Consider the following 21,570-nt stretch of genomic DNA (forward strand, 5'->3'; position numbering starts at 1 on the left):
ACGTCCCCTGGGTAGATGGATAGAAAGCCTTGAACACACACCACACCGGCCGGCTAGCATAATAATAGCGGCCATATGATCACGCACAGTAAAGCGAGCAGCAGCGCAAAGACGCGGCGGCGGCGGATGCCCGGACCTGGATGGGCCCTCACACGAGTATATACTATTGGCAGCGACGGCCGGGCATTGGCTCGTACAAAAAAACGCACGGTACGTTACGTTCGTCGGGGCCGGGGTGCTTGGTGGGCCGGGGGAAGAATGGAAGGGAAGCCGAAGGGGAAAGAGGGGCAGGCATGTGGGCGGTGTCTCGCCGGAGGCGCCGGCGCGGAGAGACCCAGGGCCATGTGCCCCCCGGCCGGGCCGGTGCGCCCCACCGCCCCTGAAAGCCCCTCTCCCGAGCTTGCGTATGCTAGGTCTAGAGCCTATAGTGCTGCTGCTGCATCTGTAGCGAGCGCACCAGCTCAATCCATACTAGAGGAAATAAAAATAAAAATAAAAATAAAAAAGCATCTAATAATCATAATAATAGTATGGTCTAGAAATATGCTGCGATCCGTCCGTCCATTCGCACGTGCCCGATTCTTCCTGCCCGAGACCTACCTAGCTGCTCTACCCCACACCGATCGATGATCAGCAGCACGATCCAGGAAATGTCAAGGGACGTAGACGTACGACGGAGGAAGCACAGGAGACCCTACTACTACTACTGGCATGCAGCCGGGCGGGCCGGCCAGCAAGTTTCTCGTATATCGGCAGCCGGCAGGACACTCGCTCGATCGCGCGGCCTGGTCGGCAATCGGCATGCAGCTTCAACTTCTCTGCTGCATGCATGTCCTGGCACGCGGCAGTAGCCGGCCGGCGCGGCGCGCGCTGGGGAACGTGTCGCCGTTTCAGATTGACTAGTAGTCTAGTACAAACGGGGACGCCGGCAGGCTGTACGACGTCGCTTTTTATTTTTTGAGGCACCGTCTCATGACCTGGCCTCTAGCTAACTGGTTTAGGGTTCAGAAGCTTAATTAACCTGGCCACACTCCAAATAAGAACAGTATCCTACTTCCATTTTTAATCCGTATGTGCCACCAGTACTACTGTACGCTACATAGTGTCATGAGAGATGGAGCACTTCAACTGATCGATGCGATGCGATCGAGAGAAGCATGGCGCGTGGACCATAGTATGGAGCGAGTGGAGACGTGGAATGGAGCAAGCATGGCCGACTCGCCCAGCCCTGCTTTCCTTGCCTGCCAATAGCGTGGGCGTGGCCCCAAAAAGCACTCGTACGTCCTCCGCACTCGCACGCCGCCCACAAGCGACTCCATGTCGTCGGCCATCGCGCATTCCCGGTGCGCATGCCTGCCGCCTGCGCGATCTCGAGCGCGCGTGATCGGCGTCTCGCTATCTCCCCCCGCATGCACAGCATGATCCGGAGACCGGGGCGTACGGCCGGGGAACCACCGATCCATCGACGTGACGCGCGCGTAGGTGCGGTGCGGTGCGGGCACTCGAGCCGGCCAACGGCCAAAGCGCCTAAAGCTCCCAGCGCCGCGCCACGAGATCTCTTGTCGCCGTCGAGGGTGTGTGTGTGTGTGGCTTTCCACCGTCATTGCGGTATGGCAAGCCGACACTTCGGTGCGGTGATCCGGCTACTACAGTGGTGCCGGATCTTTTGCACGCAACAAAATCCAATCACCTGCCCAACTTTCCGTGGGAAATAGGTCCATATGGGGGTGATGGGTATGGGAGCAAGCGGCGTAGACTTTGTAGTTTTGAATAAAGAGACAAGACACAAGAGGATGTCCATATTATGTTTAGATATGCATGCCCCGTAATGAGGTCCATTTTGTGTGTTGTTGGAGATGTTTACGTACGTTAGCTTATTTCAATTTGCTATGAAACATAGGTTTGTGTTTTTTTGTTTACGCATGACAGCGAGTTCGGTAAGGTACAAGTTTCATACCCATACATGTATTTGCAGGGAAAAAACTACACATCTACATGACTACATGTCACATGTCAGGTATACTGATACACTCGTGGCCACGAACTAGATTATTGCTAGAACAGGGGAGAGGATATTGGGGCCTATAATTTCCAATAGAAGTCCAATCAGTACACGCTTCGGCTTGCACCAAACACCCCGAACCCCACCGGGAACACTGATGCGTGATTTCAATTCAGTCGGGTGGGAATCAGCCCAATCAGAATATTGGTGGGCGCACAACCAGGTTTGAGTGTAAAAACCTAAATTTAAGCGTAAATACTGCTAGATATATCGTAAATGTCGGTGCAATAGTCAACACGATGTCACGTAACAAACATGTGTGAATTCAGGTGGTTACCGAAAATACCGAGCCAACACGAGAAACATTGATATCTTTGGGATGTCGTATTTATGATTGTGAGATTCACAAGTTTGAGCGTAAATAGTGTCAGATATAGCGTAAATATTATTATAACGGCCAACAGACATGCACTAATCCATGTGGTTAACGTAAATACCGAGACAACATAAGGGACATAGATATCTCTGGTACGTGGTATTCATGATTGTAAAATCTTTAAGTTTAAACGTAAATAGTGGCATATATAGCGTAAATGTTGTTACAATAGTCAGTATGATGTCAAGCCGGGGGCCTCATCCACGTCGAAACCGGCTACCACGGCTGCGGTTGGTCACCTCTTCGCTCGAGCCGTGAGCGATGGCGTATGTTCCGATTATCGCGAGACGCCTCCTCGCTGAATCTGCCCGCCACCTCCTCGTCGAGCCGCGGGGCGACAAGGTGCCCCTGCCGCGCATCGGTGACTCGGCTCAGCGCTCGCCACTAATGACTGCACGTTTGCCTCGCTGCGACACCAACGCTGCTCGCTATCGAGCCTCATCGCGCAACCCGCTGGTGATTGCCGTCAGGCTGCTTGGCGCTTGTGTCGACGCCGTTGGACCCGTCGCTTGCCGGAAATTTTGTCGGTTTAAGGCTCTACTAGCTGGATGCCCGTGCGTTGCAACGGGAATATATAATACCAATATACTACGATAACTTATATACAAAATCTGTGTTATATTGTTATGAGAAAATGTTTCATAATCAATTTGTAATCCTAGCCATACATAAATTTTGTTATTTTAATCTAGTTATTTCACCAATACATTGTAACCATCAGTATCATGCAGACTTCGATATATGCTACGATTTGTATGGTCTCATCATTGGAGAGCACGAGCACGTTCCACACATGCCGGAAAAATTCCCTCGTACATCGTTAGTCATCAGACACGCACCATCATATGCTCTTGCTTAAACAAAAAGGTAAGTGTGTATGTGTTTGCGAAGAGACTTAAAGGCAGGCCAGCACAAAAGCTACCCTGACGGTGGCGAGGATGACGAACTGGTCACTTTTGTCGATTCTCCTCTGTGTCACCTCCGGCGCCAAGATGACGCCACAATCCTCGATATAGTAGTCGTCGAATGCACGCGACATGACGAGTATCGATGACTCTTGGTTGGGCTGCCAAACGAAGTGCACCCCGGGCTCATCAGCGAGGTAGTACCCCTGGCCGTTGCACCACCGAATGCGCTATTCCACTACATACATCATGTTCGAGGACACTCACACAACGTCAGCAACGTCCATCGTCCCGGCGCACAAGAATTCATGTCCGGCCAGTAGCGACTTACGTGGCAGGTTGGGCTTCAGGTGGACGATGAGCTGGACGGCGTGATGGCGTCGTCGTCGGATGCGGTGTCCAGAACAACCCGAGAGTCGTCGACGTTGGCGACAACCATGAGGCCCCCCTGCTTAACGATGGACAGCGCGGTGCAGCTGCTCTGGACCGCGTCCAAACGGCGGCTTCGCGGGAGCTTGTCGTACACAGCGGCGCATGCGACCACGTAAGACTACTTTTAGAGGTCGAACTGACAGTCTCCAAGCTTCTTCTCGTCATCGATGAGCGACGACAATGCGAATGCCTCCTGCTCATGGAGTTTGTTCGGGGTTTGAAGTAGGAAACATGGATTCATGCTTGGCGTTGGTTTATGAAAATGACTCACAAGTCTAATCCATGGAAAAAAAATATTACGAAGAAAATTCACACATGCAAAAAAGGGAATTTAAGTATAATGCATTATTCAAACAAAAGAAATAGCATGCAAAGCTCTTATTTAAATAATATTACCTCCATCCAAAAATATAATTCAAGAATATCGGTGATACTTATATACTACTACGCATTGTGCAATGGTAGTAAGTGAGCTTGGAGAGAGATGTAGTAGATGTGTTTCCTGTCATAGATGTAGACATAAACACATATAGGTGGGTGCCCGTGCGTTGCAACGGAAACATTTAATATCATGATAACTTATGAACAAATGTGTGTTATACTGTTATGTGAAAATGTTTCGTAATTAATTTGTGATCCTAGCCATACATAAATTTTGTTATTTCAATCTAACTATTTCATCACTACATTGCAACCAACAGTACCGTGCAGACTTCTATACATGATAGCTGAATGCCCGTGCGTTGCAACGGAAATATATAATACCAGTATACTACGATAACTTATATACAAAATATGTGTTATATCGTTATGAGAAAATGTTTCATAATCAATTTGTGATTCTGACCATACATAAATTTTGTTATTTATAATCTATCTGTTTCACCACTACATTGCAACCATCAGTATCATACAGACTTTGATATATATCACGATTTGTATGATCTCATTATTGGAGAGCACGTTTCACACATACCGGAAGAAATTCTCTCGTACATCGTTAGTCATTGGACACGTACCACCATACGCTTTTGCTTAAACAAAAAGGTAAGTGTGTGTTTGCAAGAATAATGGTCAAACATTGTATAACCACAAAGTTAGAATACTATATTAATATATTAAATAAATTAATCCAATATACATAGATTAACCCAATTAACATAGGATAAATAAATATCTAATTATAAAAGTATGAAACGTGGTATAATCAATGTTGTTACTGCATAGTAAATATTCATACGAGACTAACACAACTGGAACGGTTCAATTTGGAATTAAAATAGGGAAATTACGAATTTCCAAAGTTTCTATGTATTTGATATAGGATTAATTAGGAAATCAATTTTATTGTTGTTTTCATGACAAAACAGAGGTATTATGTGATAAAAATAATATTATAGAATTATAGAAATTGGAATGAACTCATTTGGATTTAATATGAAATTTCCATGAATTAAATGGGTTTCTGCAATTATTTTTAAACTAAAAATCAATTTCTAATCTCCTTTTCCCTATTTTCTTTATTTCCTGGACTGCGCCACAAATTCCAGAAAGATCAGGGGCCAAGCTATAAATGTTTTTCTAGACTCAATTAGCATACAGAGTGGACGATGGGTTAAACACAAAAGACGTTTTAGTTGAAGTTGTACACAATTCAACATGAGTCATGTTGGCTAGAGGGTGGAAGGCTAGGCATTCTGCTCAATAGATCCAAGGTTCGAACCCTAGACAGCCACGGTTTGATTTTTTTCTGCGCGCGGAAAACTGGTGTGCGGGATTGGACGGCTGAGATTGTAGAACGGTAGAATGGACGACTGAGATCGCAGAATGGCAGAACACAAAAAGGCAGACTACTATTGCTAACTTAATAAGTAGTAGAGATTTTGGATAGCTTCAGGTCCAGATAATTTAGTGGAGTAGGTTATTAGGTGCTTCAGAGACTCATAGATGATATAATATATGTAATAACAAATCTATTTATACATACTCTCTATAAACATGTAACTACAATTTGTTTTGTGAACGGATTCGAGACGCTGATGGCCTAATGCATGTAGTATTGGCCAACTTATTCAGATTTTAGCCTTTTTTGGATTTTTTTTGCACAACTATGTCCTTTGCAGTTTAATTTTAAAAAATGGACCCTAACCTCGGCGCCATCATCATTGACGCCGAGGTAACGCACAACGACGTCAGTATCGTTGGTGCCAACTTTTCCTATGTGGCAGCCGATGTGGCAAGTCCCAGTGGGTCGGCGCCATATATCTTGGCGCCGACCCCCTTGACGGCGGGGTCCGGTGCTATCCAGGGTGGCGCTGACCCCCTGAGACTTGCCACATCGGCTGTCGCGTAGGAAAAGTTGGCGCCAATTATGTCGGCGCCACTATGTGTTACCTCGACGGCAATGATGACGGCGTCGAGGTTAGAGACCATTTTTTGAAATGAAACTACAAAAGATATAATTGTGCAAAAAAACCCTAAAAGAGCTAAAATGCAAAAAAAAAGTTGGAACTTAGTGCCATTGTACGAGCCTGCACTCCAGCACGATACATGGCATGGGCGCACGCGAATGGGCAGGAAACTGGACTTGTGTAGTGGGGGACCGCGCGCCGGCCGGGCGATGGCGACCGCGACGACTTGGGAGTCCGGACCGCGTTGCGTGCAAGTGCACCTTTCCTAGCCAGCACGGGCACATGAACAATCCCCCGGAGCGCGACCCTACCGTGCACCCATGCCAGCAACACCAACACCCGATCGAGCGTGCACACACAGCTAGAGCTAGACGCGCTCGTACGTACGGGCGCTGGCGGGCGAGCTGATTATCGAACTGGGATTCGGCCCCGCCGGCTCCCGGCGCGTGCGCCCACACGCCATACGACCTCGATAGACGGCTGGGCGCTGGCCCGAAAAAAGCGGTCGCAGCCGACGACGACGACGTACGGGCGCGCGCGCGCGGCCGACCGCCGACGCGCGAGGGCACGTGGTGAAGCTGAGGTCCCACGCGGCCTGGCCGGCGGGCGGAGACGATCGAGGGAGGGGGGGACACGCCCACGTGGCGCCCATCAATGGACCATAACCTGCCGGGGATGCATGGGCTACTGCCTACTGCCACTCCCGGTCCCGGCCAGTGCAGGCGTTTACCCACCGAGAGGGAGAGCGACGAGACGACGTTCCAAGCTTCCGATCCGGTGCAATTGGCTGCATGCGCGCAGCCGGTGCCGGGACCCCCCAGAGAAGAGAATTCGGCGTCTCGATTGTCTGCGGTCTGCGGTCGGCCGGCCCGATCGCGTGTCTCTCGATCCGACGGTCTGTGGGCGGCGCTGACGTCTGATGGCGTGGCCGCGTCGAGCACGCACCCGCCCCGCGCGCCGCGCGGCCAACGGATGCTGACTAATCCGAGCACGGGGCAGGCGGGGGCCGGGCAGCTCCTGCACGCAGACGACCGAGTGAGTGGGTTGATCGGCCGTGTCAGCGTGTGTGTGATGACTGCTGAGTTCAGATTTCAGAGCACGATCGAGCAGTCGAAGATGTTGCCTCCTCCTGCAGTAGCGCTCTCTGCCGAGGATCCAAAATCCAATGATCCAACCGCCATATATTCCGGCTGGACCACGCGCCGTTAGCTTAGGCTAGGCTATTGTTTCCAGGTTCGGCGGACTGCGAATCGGGTAAGAAAAAGAAAAAGGGAAAAAAAACTGCCAGCAGTGATGTACTGCTGGTACCGGTGCCGCATGCATCTGGATACCGATACCGGTGGTGGTGTACCGAACAGATATGCCTCTGCACAGCACGCACCGTATCGCGGGAAGTGGTCCGTGAGATCCCCCGGCCCGGCCCGGCTCGACGGCGATACGGTTCTGATATATATACTCCTACTGAAACGTTTCTAATGTCGCCGCCCACTTGCACTTTAGTAGTAGCACATTCTTGGCAAAAAAAAAAAAAAACACATCGGATTCTCCCTGCCGCCTGCCCTCTCTCTCGACCTGGTTGGTTGGCACTTGGCAGACAGTCTATCTTCGATCGCTCCCTCCCTCCCTCCTGTGTTGGCATGTCGCAGCGTCGACATCAATGTCGAGGGCCAGATCAGGCCAGTCGCGTGCACTGTCGCTGAACGCAACGCAACGCAGTGCGCCATGGATCGATGAGCAGTACTGGCCCCGCACGCCGACGGTGCTTGTGCTTCCATTCCCTGCCCGGAAACCATGAGTCCATGACACAGCCACGGAGCCACCAGTCACCGCAAATCCCAATCTCCACTACGACCCCCCCCTGTCGCCTAACCAACGCGGTGGTGGAGGATCTCCCGCGCGGCCGTTCGCCTAACAAACGCATGCAGTTGCTGGCGGCAGTCCTAGCACGATCGAGCCGCCGGAGATCCATTTTCGCCGATAATGCGGTCGGGGTGCGCGACTGTGCGAGCAACACGCACATGCCAGTGCCCAGTGATACCCGCATGGCATGATACGGTTCAGCTCGACTGACACGACAGCAAATGACCGGTTCTCCAAATCCAAACGGATATATATGGCGGATTAATTCTCAGAGCGCATCTGCGTATACGTATTTACGCGGGGACAGGATTCCTGTCATGTTGATGCGAGGTTCGAGCGTATCAGCATATGTGCGTGATGTCCACTTTTTCTTTCTTTCACAATAATAGAAACTCTCAGTTTTGTTCTCCCCCCCCCACCCCACCCCCCCAAAAAAAAAGAAGTCTCAGTAGATAGAACCAGATCGAGACATCAGCGGATGTCTTTTTTACTGATATGCTAATAGGCCCTCTTGAGTTTGCGGTAAAATTAAGCATGAAGTCTCTAAACTTGTTCGGTTGAGTTATCTAGGTCCTCAAACTCTCAAAATGAATTTTTATGCCACTAAACTTGTCCCACTGTACCAACCAGGTCTCCAAACTCTCAAAAAACGAATTTTTAGGCGTCTAAACTTGTTCCCGGCCACACCACACGCCCAAACAGATCCAAATCGACGCTATGAGCCTATACCTTGGCCCCATCAATCTGGAATTTTTGTGACTATGGTTGATAGGGCCTGTTTGTTTGGGATTATAATTTGCTCAGATTATATAATCAAACTTATTTTAAACTAAATTATATAATTTGGATAGATTATAATCCCAAACAAACAAGCATAGTGTTGAAATGTCACTCAATTTTCATCTTTACAAAGTCCATTATAGTCCCAAACTTTCACGCACACACAAAACTTGTGAACCCATTCAAAAAGCTGTTATCCATAAAGCTTTCTGCTGGTGGGTCGGCGATTTGGGAGTATAAACAACTTCGATCATCTAGACAATAACTACAGTATTTTCTACTGGAGTATTTCAACTTTTAGCCAATATGTTATGTCTAACAACTTCATAGAAATCCACGCACAGTTCAAAGTTTATGAATCCATGAAAAATTAAAGGACCGATCATGTATATTTTCTTCTTCCCCTCTATTTTCTTTTTCAGCAAGCCATGTAACTGATTTTTTTCAATGAAAACATGAACTGTCTCTGGCCCAGAACTAACTTGGGCCTCAATTGGATCAACGAAAATATCTGGGCTTCCAATTACTATGCTCCTTGAAGGGGTTCAATATGCTGTCTGGGCCCATGACAGGTTGGGTGCTGCAGCCTGCTACACGATGCCGTCGTCGTCGGAGCCGACGCCGCCTCAGACTCGGCCGCCGCGGCAGCGCCGGCTCTCCCGGTGCCGGTACTGGTACCGGGCCGAAATTTGACCCCCCTCTCTCTGCTGAGCACACGGCCACACGCCCCAACTCTCGCGATGGCGGCCTCTGCCGCCGCGGGGCGCTCGTGGGACCCAGCCGTCTCGCTGCGGCTGGGCCACCCTGCGCTGGTGCTCCTCGAGCGGTGCCGCGGGGCGCGGCCGTTCCGGGCCATCCTTGCCCACCTGCTCCGCCTTGGCCTCGCCATGGAGACGTTCCCTATGAGCCGGCTCCTCCATTACGCCATCGTCGTGTCCTCCCCGCGCCTCACGCGCGAGGCTGAGCTCCTCTTCCAGCATTTCACGCCCCGCCCCAATCTCTACATCTATAATCTCATGCTCTCCGCGGCGGCGGCGCGCGACTCCTCCTCGTCGACCCAGGCGGCGGCTCTCTACCGGTCCATGCTCGCGTCGTCCGTCCTCCCCGACCAGCAGACCTTCCTCGCTCTGCTTAGGTCGGTGGAACGCCTGTCCGCCGGGAGGCAGGTGCACGCCCATGTCGTTGTGAGTGGTTTGCACTCGCGCGTGTACCTGCGGAACTCTCTGATCAAGATGTACATCGACGCCGGGGATGTGGAGACCGCCGAGCTGATGTTCCGTTCTGCACTGGTGTTGGATACCGTGTCTTGCAACATCATGCTATCTGGGTATGTGAATGAAGGGTGCACCCTGAAGGCGCTGTGGTTTTTCCGTGATATGGCAAGCCGGGGGATTGTTGTTGATCAGTATACGGCTGTTGCTCTGCTCACTTGCTGTGGGCGCCTGAAGAACGAGCTTATTGGGAGGTCTGTCCATGGTGTCATCGTGCGGAGAATGGATGCAGGAGATCATGGGTTGATTCTGGTAAATGCTCTTTTGGACATGTATGCAAAATGTGGGAGAATGAACGCAGCAAAGACAATCTTTGGTGAAACTGGTGAGAAGGATGCCATTTCATGGAACACCATGGTTTCAGGTTTTGTAAATGCTGGCATGTTGGACCTTGCTAGCAGATTTTTTTCTGAGGCACCTTCCAGGGATCTAATATCCTGGAACGCGCTTCTAGCTGGATATGCTAGATACAAAAGTTTCAATGAAGTGATGAAGCTATTCCATGATATGGTTGCCAGTTGTGTAAATCTGGACAAGGTGACTGCTGTTACCTTGATTTCTGCGGCCACAGGTAAGGGATCACTGAATCATGCAAAGAGTGTCCACGGTTGGGTAGTGAAAGAATTTGACCATCAGGATGCTTTTTTGGCGTCGGCTCTTGTAGACATGTATTGCAAATGTGGAAATGTTAAAACAGCTTACTATGTGTTCGAGAAAGCCTTGGACAAAGATGTTACCTTGTGGACAGCTATGATCTCTGGCCTTGCATTCAATGGCCATGGAACTGAAGCATTGGAACTATTTTGCAAGATGCAAACTGAGGTCGTAGCACCTAATGGTGTCACATTGCTTGCTGTTCTCAGTGCATGCAGTCATTCTGGTCTGCTGGATGAAGGATGTAAGATTTTTGATGCTATGAAGCAAAGATACAGTATTGAACCAGGGATAGAACATTTTGGGTGTATGGTTGATCTCCTTGCACGGTCAGGTAGGCTGATTGATGCTTTAGCTTTGGCTAGGAGGATGCCGATGAGGCCAAGTCGGTCTATATGGGGTTCCATTTTAAATGCAAGTTTGGCTGGTCAAAATATTGAAGTTGCAGAAATTGCTTCAAAAGAACTCCTTCGTCTTGACCCAGCAGAAGAAGGTGGATACGTCTTGCTTTCCAACTTGCATGCGGCTGGAGGTCACTGGAACCACAGTGACAAAGTGAGGCAGATCATGGAAAGAAAAGGATTGAGAAAATTAGCAGGTGCTAGTAATTTTGGATCTTGATGTTGTTGCTTCACAAGTTCAGATGCCAGGCAAGACTACCATTTTTTTTGAAATGCAAGCTTGTTTCTTCTAATGAACGGATTAAATCTTGTACATTTCATGGAAATTTGCTACGCCCTCAACATCTGTCGTGCGGGCGTTCACCCTCTTGTGAAGTTTGTTCAGCCGGGCGTTTCCCACAGGAGTTTGCCTGTCCAGGTATTCTCTTAAGTCGCTAATCTGTTGTTGAGTAGAGGAGGTGTTTGGGCGAGACGAATGTAAGTTTAATTAATCTATAATTTACAAATGTTAATTTAGCATCATATGGATAAACTAGTTATATACCCGTGCGTTGTTACGGAAACAATATAATAAAATACAATGATATATACAAACATTAATTGTTATTCTATACTTTTGTTAGTATCACTAAAAGATGAGAACGATGTACTTCCATTCACACTAAAATCTGAAATGGACTTCTACTGCAAGCTCGATGCTATTCTCACTTCATTCCTACCAATCTCAGCTTATTTTAGATTTTTCAGTAAATAAATCAATAAACATTTAGAATTTATAAAAGATGAGAATTTATTCAGTATAATAGTTAAACTCGTCACTTATAGATAAATGCTCTACCAAGGGAACATTCATGCCACTATAACAAATTACCTAATATTGACTATACTATTGCAGCATTATGAAGCATTCTAGTAGCAGTACATATAAGCATTTTTTCTATCAATAAAACTATGTTTTGAAGCATGCTTGCACAAAAACCAACCATTTCTTTACCTATTGCGTCAGTCAGCTTTATAAAGCATTCCAGTAATACAGTGACATGCCTTCATAGCGGTTATTAAAGCACCACTAAAAATTACGCTCGAGACAAGAACGGGTCAATGAAAATTCCAGACAAATACGGATGCAAATAAATTAGCTACAATGTCATCGCACTATTAACCACAATCAGTGAAAAATTTCATATACCAGATAAATACATATGCAAAATAACCACCAACAAAGGAGAAGAATGGACCTGGTGTCTAACCTGACCAAGCTGCACCACAAACTCATTCATCTGAAACTCTTATCTCCTATAATATATATAAAGCCCTTGAAATGACATTAGAATCCAAGTGTTCCCCATAAAGTTTATCATTTCGGACCAACAAAGTTTGTATTAGGGTCATTTCTCGACCATTGTTAATGCAAGAAAGAAGCATCGAATGAGATGTAAAAGAATTCAAAGAATGTACGTTGTACATAATGGAATACATCATGTTTTCAAAAGATAAATGAACTAATAGTCACAATATCAGATACCAGACCATATTTTGAACCAAATATACAAAAGATGTAATCTTCCCTCCTTTTATTAGCACAAGACTTTTATAACATCAGACACCATTGACGTTTAGTTATAACATAAGTACTTTATTAGTGAGGTATTAAAACAATAAAATAAGCAAACAGTTACCTAAACATTAAACTGTAAGCTAGCCATACACTACAACAACTGCTGTAGCGCAGATGGCCCATGAAGAATGTAAAGAATGCTCTAGGAACCAAATCTAGCACTGTTTTTGGATCTGGACAATAAAGTGAAGCACATGATCGAGCAACGAAGCACAAATGACATCAAGATCATACAGAAGCCTCCCAACGGTGATGATAGTAGTGACCGGAAACTCCTGCTGGTGTCAGACCTAGGGAACTAAATCTTTGGACCTCCAATCTAGCCATGAGAGTGTTGGTCACAGCTTGCTTCAGCCAAAGTTGTTCCTTGTAAACAACATACCTGCATTTCATTTATCGAGCTATCAACAAATAATATTAGCATCACTAAATTTTGGAACAACGCATGTTAGTTTTATTTTAATTAAATAATTATGCTTACTGGTCTATGACATCTCATATGCGTAGGTGGCGCCTCAATGATGGAGCTAGAGAGCAGCAAGGATTGAGGAAGCTACCGGGACCAGGAGCAAAGAATGAAAGCCAAGTGAAGAGGCAGGATGGGAATGTAGGGGAGGAGTCGAAGGCGATTTGAGAGGAAGCCTCTGAGGAGGCAGCTTTAGGTCAATGACACAGACTGATCGATCACAGTTGCACGTTGTGGACTGGGATCTCACTCGTTTGCCTTGGAATGGGAGATAGTAATCATCAGTTGCTTATGTTAAAGTACTTGGGATCAGCGGGGAAGTCATGCTCCACTCACAGCTACAACAAAGTTGGAACCTGTTACATTAAATTCTACAGATTTAACAGAACAAGAAACAAGCAAGGAATAGTTTGATTTATTGAAAACATGAAGGGAAACTTTGCTTATGTCAAAGGAACTCGGAGGTGCGAGCAAAGCCTTGGGTACACCTATCGCAATTCATCTACTCCCTTTCAAAGTGAAGAAACCAATTACATATACATTGAGTGCTTCAAATATTGAAAACATGAAGGAAAAAATATTGCAAAGCTATTGCTCGGTTATGATACTTCAGGAGGAGCTTAGGGCGTTTGTGCGGCTCTGGCCTTGTCTAATGGCATAATCAATCTCTCTGGTACACTTCTAGAAGTAGTTTATTTTGTGTATACTCGAGTGTCCCTGTGCTCCTTGACCATGATAGTACAAGGCTGACTTAATGTTAAAGCTACTGTTTTTGGAGAACTCTGGAAGCTGGAACCATTGTGTGAAGATAAAAGGTTGTGGTGGAGAAAAGAAATGGACTGGTTGATGTCTCCTACAACTTATATGGTGGAGCTGGTTCCAATGAAGCAAAGAGGGTCAGATGGATGCACATTTTAGATGATTAACCTCCAAATAGAATGTTTCTTACTTGCTCTTGTATCTTTATTATAAAGTAAAAAGTTTCAGAATATTACATAATTATTTTTGAACTGAACCATGCAGATTATGATTCGAAAGGCCTGCTCAGATGCTCATGTGAACCTTCCTGCACATTGAAGGGAAAACGATTCTATGAAGAACCACAACATCAACTAAAACTGAACACGTAAAATTGAAAGTCACAGATGCTAGTAGTACTACAGACACTTTTAAAAAGTTGCTCTGATGGAGTCCGACACATAAATATATGGTTTTGCTAAATGAATTGTTACTTACAAACTAATTTTGTTTTCAATACTGACTGATTTACATTTATTATCAGTTGGATCAGGTAAGCCAATTTTTATTTTGCAATGATTGAGACTGAGCATAAAGAAAATGCAATTTAGAAGCACAAGCAGATATTCAGACATCAGTGAAGTAAGGGCTTCACTGATAACCTTAGAAACTTTTGATGAAGTAAGGGCTTCAAGCTCATATCATTTGTAAATTCAGAGGAAGACGCCTTGTACCATTGAACCATGATGGACCCTTTAGTTCCACTTGTATTAGTAAGCCAAGTTTTATTTTGCACCATCAGCATCAAGCATGAATAACAGTTCAGCATGTGGATGAGCATTCTCTATTAGATCGTGCTTCCACAAAAAAAGGAAAGCACCAATTAGTTTTTGTTTGAAACCTAAGCCCGATGGAATATCCAGGTTTTCAATACTCACTTTTCAGATGCGCAGTAGGCAACATGAGCAATCTGGGATGTGCGGTCGTGGGCTCCTTGTGCATCCCGTTCACCGTCGGCACGTCCTTGGCGAGCCCGTTCATCGTCAACACCTGCCCATTCGTCAGTAAAATGTAAATAAAACTCTGAGAAATGGGGCAGCTATCTCTCAAACTTGCTCGGTTGACGTATGATAAAAATCTATGTGCAATGTATTACTTAGTCGATAATGCTATCTTTTCTTACCTCGAGTTTCATTAGAATAAACAATCAAACATTATATTGGTGTTGAAACTAAAACCATGGCAGTTCGTGTTTTATCAAAATTCAATTAGATTTACCTCCATTAAGCTCTCTGACAACCATGACATCAACACCTTTAGCTACATATTTCTTCAGAGTGAATGCGTCTACAAACTACAAAGAGCATGAATTAATAGGGGGAAAAGAAACTATAAAAAAGACAGTCAAGTAACATTAGCTAGAAAATGTGAACTCAACTGTGCCGCACAAATCACGTTCCTCTATCATGCTAACATGGCACGACATTTCTCAAGGAATCGCCTCTTGGCAATGGGGAGATCTAGCGTACAATGTCTAGTCGTGCGACCAAACGTCGTCCCTTGCCACGGGTCCCGGCTGCCTCCTGCCCTGGCGCCCATTGTATTTTATTATATTGTTTCCGTAGAAACGCACGGGTATATACCTAGTCATACCATATTATTGTAATGACATTGATGTCCTAATCAGACACAAAAAATTGTCCGAAAATCTCCTCTGCTCAACCAAAACTCATATAGCTTCAATATGAAAAACACATAAACAATGGGCATTGTGCAACGCTAGATCTCAGCTACCACAATCAAGTAGCTTAGTGGAGTGGCAGCAAATGGGTCTGCTGCTAACTAATAGAAAATTAAGGAAAAAAGCATAAGATTGTCAACTGTTGTCACATGATTCTCTATAATAATAAAGTAGGGAACGGTGTTGTTCTAATTGCGTTTTTACGAAATATAAAGTTTGACGATTCTGATTGGACCATGTATTCTTGCAGCATAAACAGAAACAAAAAAATAAGAAAAATAATGCAGGAAGAGAATGGCTCGTACCTGTTGGGAGCGCCAAGCCGCTCCACCGCCGTCGTCGTAGCCATCGCGGTGGACGCCCTCTTCACCATGGAGAGCCGTGAAGCCAGGGGAAGGGATGGAGAAAGGAGGAAATATCAGGAGGAAAGGGTGAGGAAGGTGGAGAGCTGTTGTTGGGCTGCTCACCCGCCCGATATTTCTCCTGGCTTCACACTGTTGACCGGAGCCCCAGCGCCAGACCTCGCCCAGTGCCCGGGCCGCCGCATGCCCCTCTTTGCCCGCACAAGGTCTCAGAATCCCGAGGGGGAAAAAGAAAAGAAAAGATGATGACTGCCTCTGCCTCTTACTACTTGGACTTGGCCCTGGACCACATCGGCGTCGTCCACAACAGCTCGGTGGCATCGGACCCCTCCCCCGACCCTGCGGCACGGTCACGGAAGAAGAGCATGCATGCGGAGGACGCCTCGGGCGCGCGTACCAGGTTCCGCATGGCCTTGATGTTGGTGAGGTGGCAACCGAGGTAGTAGCAGTTGTCCTCCGTGGTAGGACGATGGACGGCGACGTCCCCGTGGAGGTGGAGGCGGATAGGGTGGATATGGAGGAGCACGAGGAGGCCGTGTTGGAGCCACGCGACGCGGTGGGCGTCCGCCACCGGATCCATCTCCCTCCTCTCGTCCATGGGCATCACAGGGGATGCGCGGGCGGGCATCGCGTGGGGGTTATGGCCAGGGCGGGCATCGGTTGGGGGTGGGGATCACGGTCGAGGAGGGCGAGAGGCGGTGGCATGGTAGCATGTGTGGATTGGAGGAGTGCGGGCAAGGATGGAAGGGGCGCGCATGTGGATCGGTGGAGCACGAACGAGGATGAAAGGGATGTTGGGAGGAGTATGGAAGGCGCGGGCTAGGATGGAAGGGAGGCGGGGGAGGAGGATGATGGTTGGGTTTTCCGGCGGGGATCACGGTCGGGGCGAGGGAAGGGGGTCACAGAGTTAGGGGCGAGCGTGGAGGAGGCAGAACCGTGCACCGTGTGGACGTCTACACTACTGTCTTAAGAAGTAGTATATATTATGAACTAATTATGTTTAATAGATTCGTCTTGTATTTTAGTCCTATATTGTTAGTTTTGTGAAATACCTCTAGCCATGTTGATTAGGTGGCTATCTTATTCCCCGTGGGTCGAGTTTTTTATACAGTTAGTTTCATATTTATTAAGGCGTCTGATAAGCATCACTTAGACGCTAAGACTATATCCAGGGGACTCTCTATGATACTGTCTATGTCACTGCCTATTTTAAACTAAGCTCTGCAAAGTGTAATTGCATGACCTTTTACACGTGGTGCTGGAGAGAGCTCACAGGGCAAGGCGCCAGGGGCGTAAGGCATCGTCGGGACGTTCTTAGGGCGTCGTCGGGGCGATGCCTTAGGGGATAAGTAGGTTTTTTAGGAGGGTAAGTGAAGTGGGCTGCAAGGTTGCATTCCTATCGGGTCAGAGCTTGAGCGGCGATGGCTAGGAACAGAGAAGAGCGCTTGAGCTGTGGCGGCGACGGTGTGGAGCTGCACCCTCCTTCCCTGGCGGTGCGCAGGGCGCGGCGGCGGCTACAAGCAGCGCGCGAGCATGCTCCCTCTCTCAGCTCAGGCGGCGTGCGGGCGTGGAGCAGCTGCGCTCGTGACGGCACGCGGGCGTGCTCCCTCAGTCCCTCTCTCAGCTCAAGCGACGCGTGGGCGTGGAGCTAGGGATGGATTTGGATGTCTGGAGATTCGAATTATTCGAATTCGTATTCGCATAAGAGGCAGATATGGATATTCATATTCGAATTAAATATGGATGGCAAGGAGAAAACATCTGAATTTGAATAAAAAATCCGAATTCGGATTCGGATATCCGTTTTATTGTCGGATTCGGATATAAACGGATACATCCGGTTATCCGAATTGCCATAAGGCAGCTGCCAGCCCACGAAAGCATTTAGTCAGGCCTCACCCAACGTCCTAGCTCCTTGGCCTGCTAGTGCTAGTCCAGTAGCCCACGGACCATGCCACCAGCCCACCACGGAGTGCAAGTGCATTGCCGATCGACGGCTCACGCGCAGCCGACCAGCCGCACAAGCACAGCGACTCGAGCACTGAGCAAAGCACTCTAAACCTAGCAGTAGCGACGGCGGTGGCGGCTGCTGCTCATCTCCGGCCGACGGTGGTGGCGGCTGCTGCTCATCTCCGGCCATTCGTCGGCCTGGTCGTCGGCCTGAAGCCCGCCTGGAGCTTGTCTGCCTACCCGACCAGAGTACCCGGTGCTGCTGCCGATCCAGCGCCCTTACTGGTAATCCACTAATCCGCCCTTACCATGTGAATTTGGTGCTTTGTAATGGTGAATGGCATGATATATTTACATATCCTTATGTTTTACGAAACTAGCAATAAAGGAAAAAGGTGAAGTAGATTAATAACACCATGGTTCCAAGAAACATAAGGTCATCAAGAAACAAGCAGGTACATATATTTTTAGGCAACTTTTCATATTATTGAACCTATCAGTCAGTAAATAAGTTCAATCTACTAACTTTTCTAGGCATTTTCAATATGGAATTTATTTCTTACAGAGGTCAACGGCATCTATAAATGAAAAAGAACTAGGTGAAGATGACAACACCAATGTGAATGCAAGTGAGAACGTAGAGGCTAATAAAGAAGCAAGTGGTGCAGCTAATGATGTGACTGGATCTCATACCCCAATAGGAGAAACTTCATCCACCAAACTCGGGCGTACAAAGAAGAGAACTTCAGGAGTTTAGGATCACTACAATGATATAGTTGTTGAAGAAAAGGTGGGTGACATGGTTGTCAAGAAGCCAATGGCAGCATGCAAGTACTGTACAGATGTTCTTTGCGCTGCAAGCAAGCAAGGTACCACACGCCTTTGGAACCACTATTATTCATATCATGATGAAAACAAGGTGAAACCTAGCATAAGGAGACTGAGTTCAGATGATTTGATTTATAATGAGGAGGCTAGTGTTAGAAAATATTATCTTGCAATTATTATGCATGAGTATCCAATCAACTTTTGTGAGCATGAGTATACAAATGACTTCATTAGATCTTTGCGTCCAAATTATCCATTAATGGGTCGCAAGGGCAGTAGGACCAAGATCATGGATATCTTTTACAATGAGAAGAAAAGTATTTTTGACTACTTTTGCACTCTTGACTGTCGATTTAGCTGTACCATGTGATTTGCACAAAGGATTGGATAAGGGCCGAAAGAAAAGGTAATTGTCACTTCTCAGTATTGTAAATTATATTTCTAATTGGTATATTAGATTATTAGTCACTTATTTTCCCCATGTGATTTTTAATTACTATTTCAGATCCATATAATGTAACTTCACTTCTTGATGATTTATCTAATATTATTGACACCGTGAGTGATGATAATGTTGATCATGATGGAGGTATGTAGACTGCTTAGCTTGACTACATGCTATTTTATTTTGGATCTCAGATTTATTTTACTATATATATTCTAATTCATATTGCAGATGCTTCCGATGTTGTTGACCACAACGTCGATGATAATGACATTGTTCAAGTGGAGGAAGATTAGGATTATCTTTTTTTTATAGACAAGCTGAGCTGCTTCAGTCAATCATTATTGGTGCTTGTTATTCAGCAATATGCACTTTATGTTGTTCTGCACTTTTGTCAATTTATGTTGAATGTATCATGTATGGGTGTGCTAGTGAACTTAACGGTGAACTGAATGTATGGCCTGGGTGTGCTGGTGAAATCAATGGACCAATTTATGTCATATTTTTTTTGTTGTTATAGATTATATATACTACTAAATATGCTCATAAGATATATATATTAACACTGTATTTACACTATGCTCATAATTTACTTGTAACATGATTTTTGTCGACTATAAATTCATCGATAAAATAAATTGACACGTTAAACGTTCCAAGTCAAGTAAATATCCGAATTCGAACTATTCGTTTTGTATTCATATTCGATACTATTCGTATTCGAATTCGAATTAAAATGTGGTAAATAGTGACATCCAAATTCGTTTCCATGCGTATCCGATCCGAATCCATCCCTACGTGGAGCAGCTGCGCTCGCGTCGACGCGCGTGCTCCCTCTGTCCTCTCTCAGTCTCATGCGGATGCTCCCTCTACCCTCTCCTGCACTCCATCGGTCCATGAATCCATCCCTATATAGACTACAACCTCTGCTCCTGGAGTCCCGGTGTAGCCTTTGTCCTTTTCCTCCACTGCTACCTAATATATGTTGGTTATATTTTGTAGCTTGCTGAACTGAAAAAATGTAGAGTGTTAGCTCTGTTGATGGTGATCCAAGTGAGGTTGGTGGTATTGGTAATGCTGGTGCATATGGCCCTATGGCTGATCCGAAGTAGAGAGCAAAGTCCAAAGATTCTAGATGGAACTATTAGGGTTATAGGTATTGGACAGAAATTGGGAACCTAGATAAGGTCACATGCAACATTTGCAAGACCGTGACAACTGGAGGAATCAAAAGGTTGAAAGATCACCTTGCAGGCGGTTTTGCGGATACATTAATATGTTCTAAGACCACAACAAAGACTAGAAAAGAAATGAAAGCATATTTGGACAAGAATAAGAGATGCAAACCTATTTTCCTTGATGATGATGACCATGTACAGTAGGGGCAGCAGGATACCACATCTATTCATCAACCTAGCTTAGGGACAACCACTAAAAGGAAGAGAACTGCATTCCAGTTTAGGACAACAGCTCCACAACCATCCAATATGAAAAATAGGAAATATTGTAACCATGCTTCGGAGAACCCCCGAACAAGTTATGCATGATAAACGCTCCTCAGGGTCAACACTAAACAACCATAGAGGCTAGACTGAAGCCAAAGGCTGACAAAGATTATGTGAATGAGCAATAGACACTGTGGCTACGACTACGAATGTGGCATTCCTTTTAATGCCACCAGTTCCTGACAATTTCAGGTTGCTTGTGAAGCTACTGCACAATATGATTATGGTTATGTGCCTCCTAGTTTCTATGATTTGGGGGAGCCTTTACTTAATTCATGTGATAGCAATATGAGAACTGAGCATGAGATAGCATGGAGCGACTATGGTTGCACCCTAATGTTTGATGGATGCACTGAGAGAAGAGGGCGTCACCTAATCAACTTGTTAACAACCGAGAAAGTACTTATTTTATGGAATCTATTGATGCATCAAATGTACAACATAATGCAAATATGCTAGCTGATTCGCTTCAGGAGAGAATTGATAGGATTGGAAGAGAAAAGGTTGTTCAAGTAGGCACAGATAATGGTGCTAATTATAAGGCAGCATGTAGGATTCTAATGGATTGGATTCCAACATTATTTTGGACACCTTGTGCTGCACAATGTTTGGATCTCATGTTGGAAGATATTGGAAAACTAAAAGACTTCAAGAAAACCTATTTCACATGCCAAAAGGGTCACCACTTTTATTTATAGGTATGGACGAATTTTAAGTGCAATGGGGGAGAAAACAGGCGAGATGGATTTGGTAAGACCAACAACA

The 21,570-nt window shown here is 46.2% G+C and overlaps 1 protein-coding gene and 1 pseudogene across 2 annotated transcripts; one reads left to right on the forward strand and one right to left on the reverse strand.

Annotated features, from left to right (window-relative positions):
• The first annotated feature begins 9,461 nt into the window (after nucleotides 1-9,461).
• On the forward strand, nucleotides 9,462-14,243 carry LOC100281044 (uncharacterized). Of its 2 annotated transcripts, NR_163954.1 has the most exons (2): nucleotides 9,462-11,570; nucleotides 13,278-14,243. NR_163954.1 is itself a non-coding variant. In NM_001371435.1 (1 exon), the coding sequence occupies exon 1, from the start codon at nucleotides 9,567-9,569 to the stop codon at nucleotides 11,370-11,372; it is 1,806 nt and encodes a 601-aa protein (NP_001358364.1). In that variant the 5' UTR covers nucleotides 9,489-9,566; the 3' UTR covers nucleotides 11,373-14,220. The 2 variants fall into 2 exon arrangements, 1 of the variants encoding a protein (NP_001358364.1); NM_001371435.1 differs by having other exon boundaries at nucleotides 9,489-14,220.
• LOC103643993 (uncharacterized) lies at nucleotides 12,721-15,012 on the reverse strand (annotated as a pseudogene).

Source organism: Zea mays, chromosome 1 (genome assembly GCF_902167145.1).
Source record: "Zea mays cultivar B73 chromosome 1, Zm-B73-REFERENCE-NAM-5.0, whole genome shotgun sequence".
Taxonomy (NCBI): Eukaryota; Viridiplantae; Streptophyta; class Magnoliopsida; order Poales; family Poaceae; genus Zea; species Zea mays.

Bases quoted from the DNA above. Each gene is read 5' to 3' on its own strand.
- LOC100281044 (NM_001371435.1), top strand. From the start codon at position 9,567: ATGGCGGCCTCTGCCGCCGCGGGGCGCTCGTGGGACCCAGCCGTCTCG.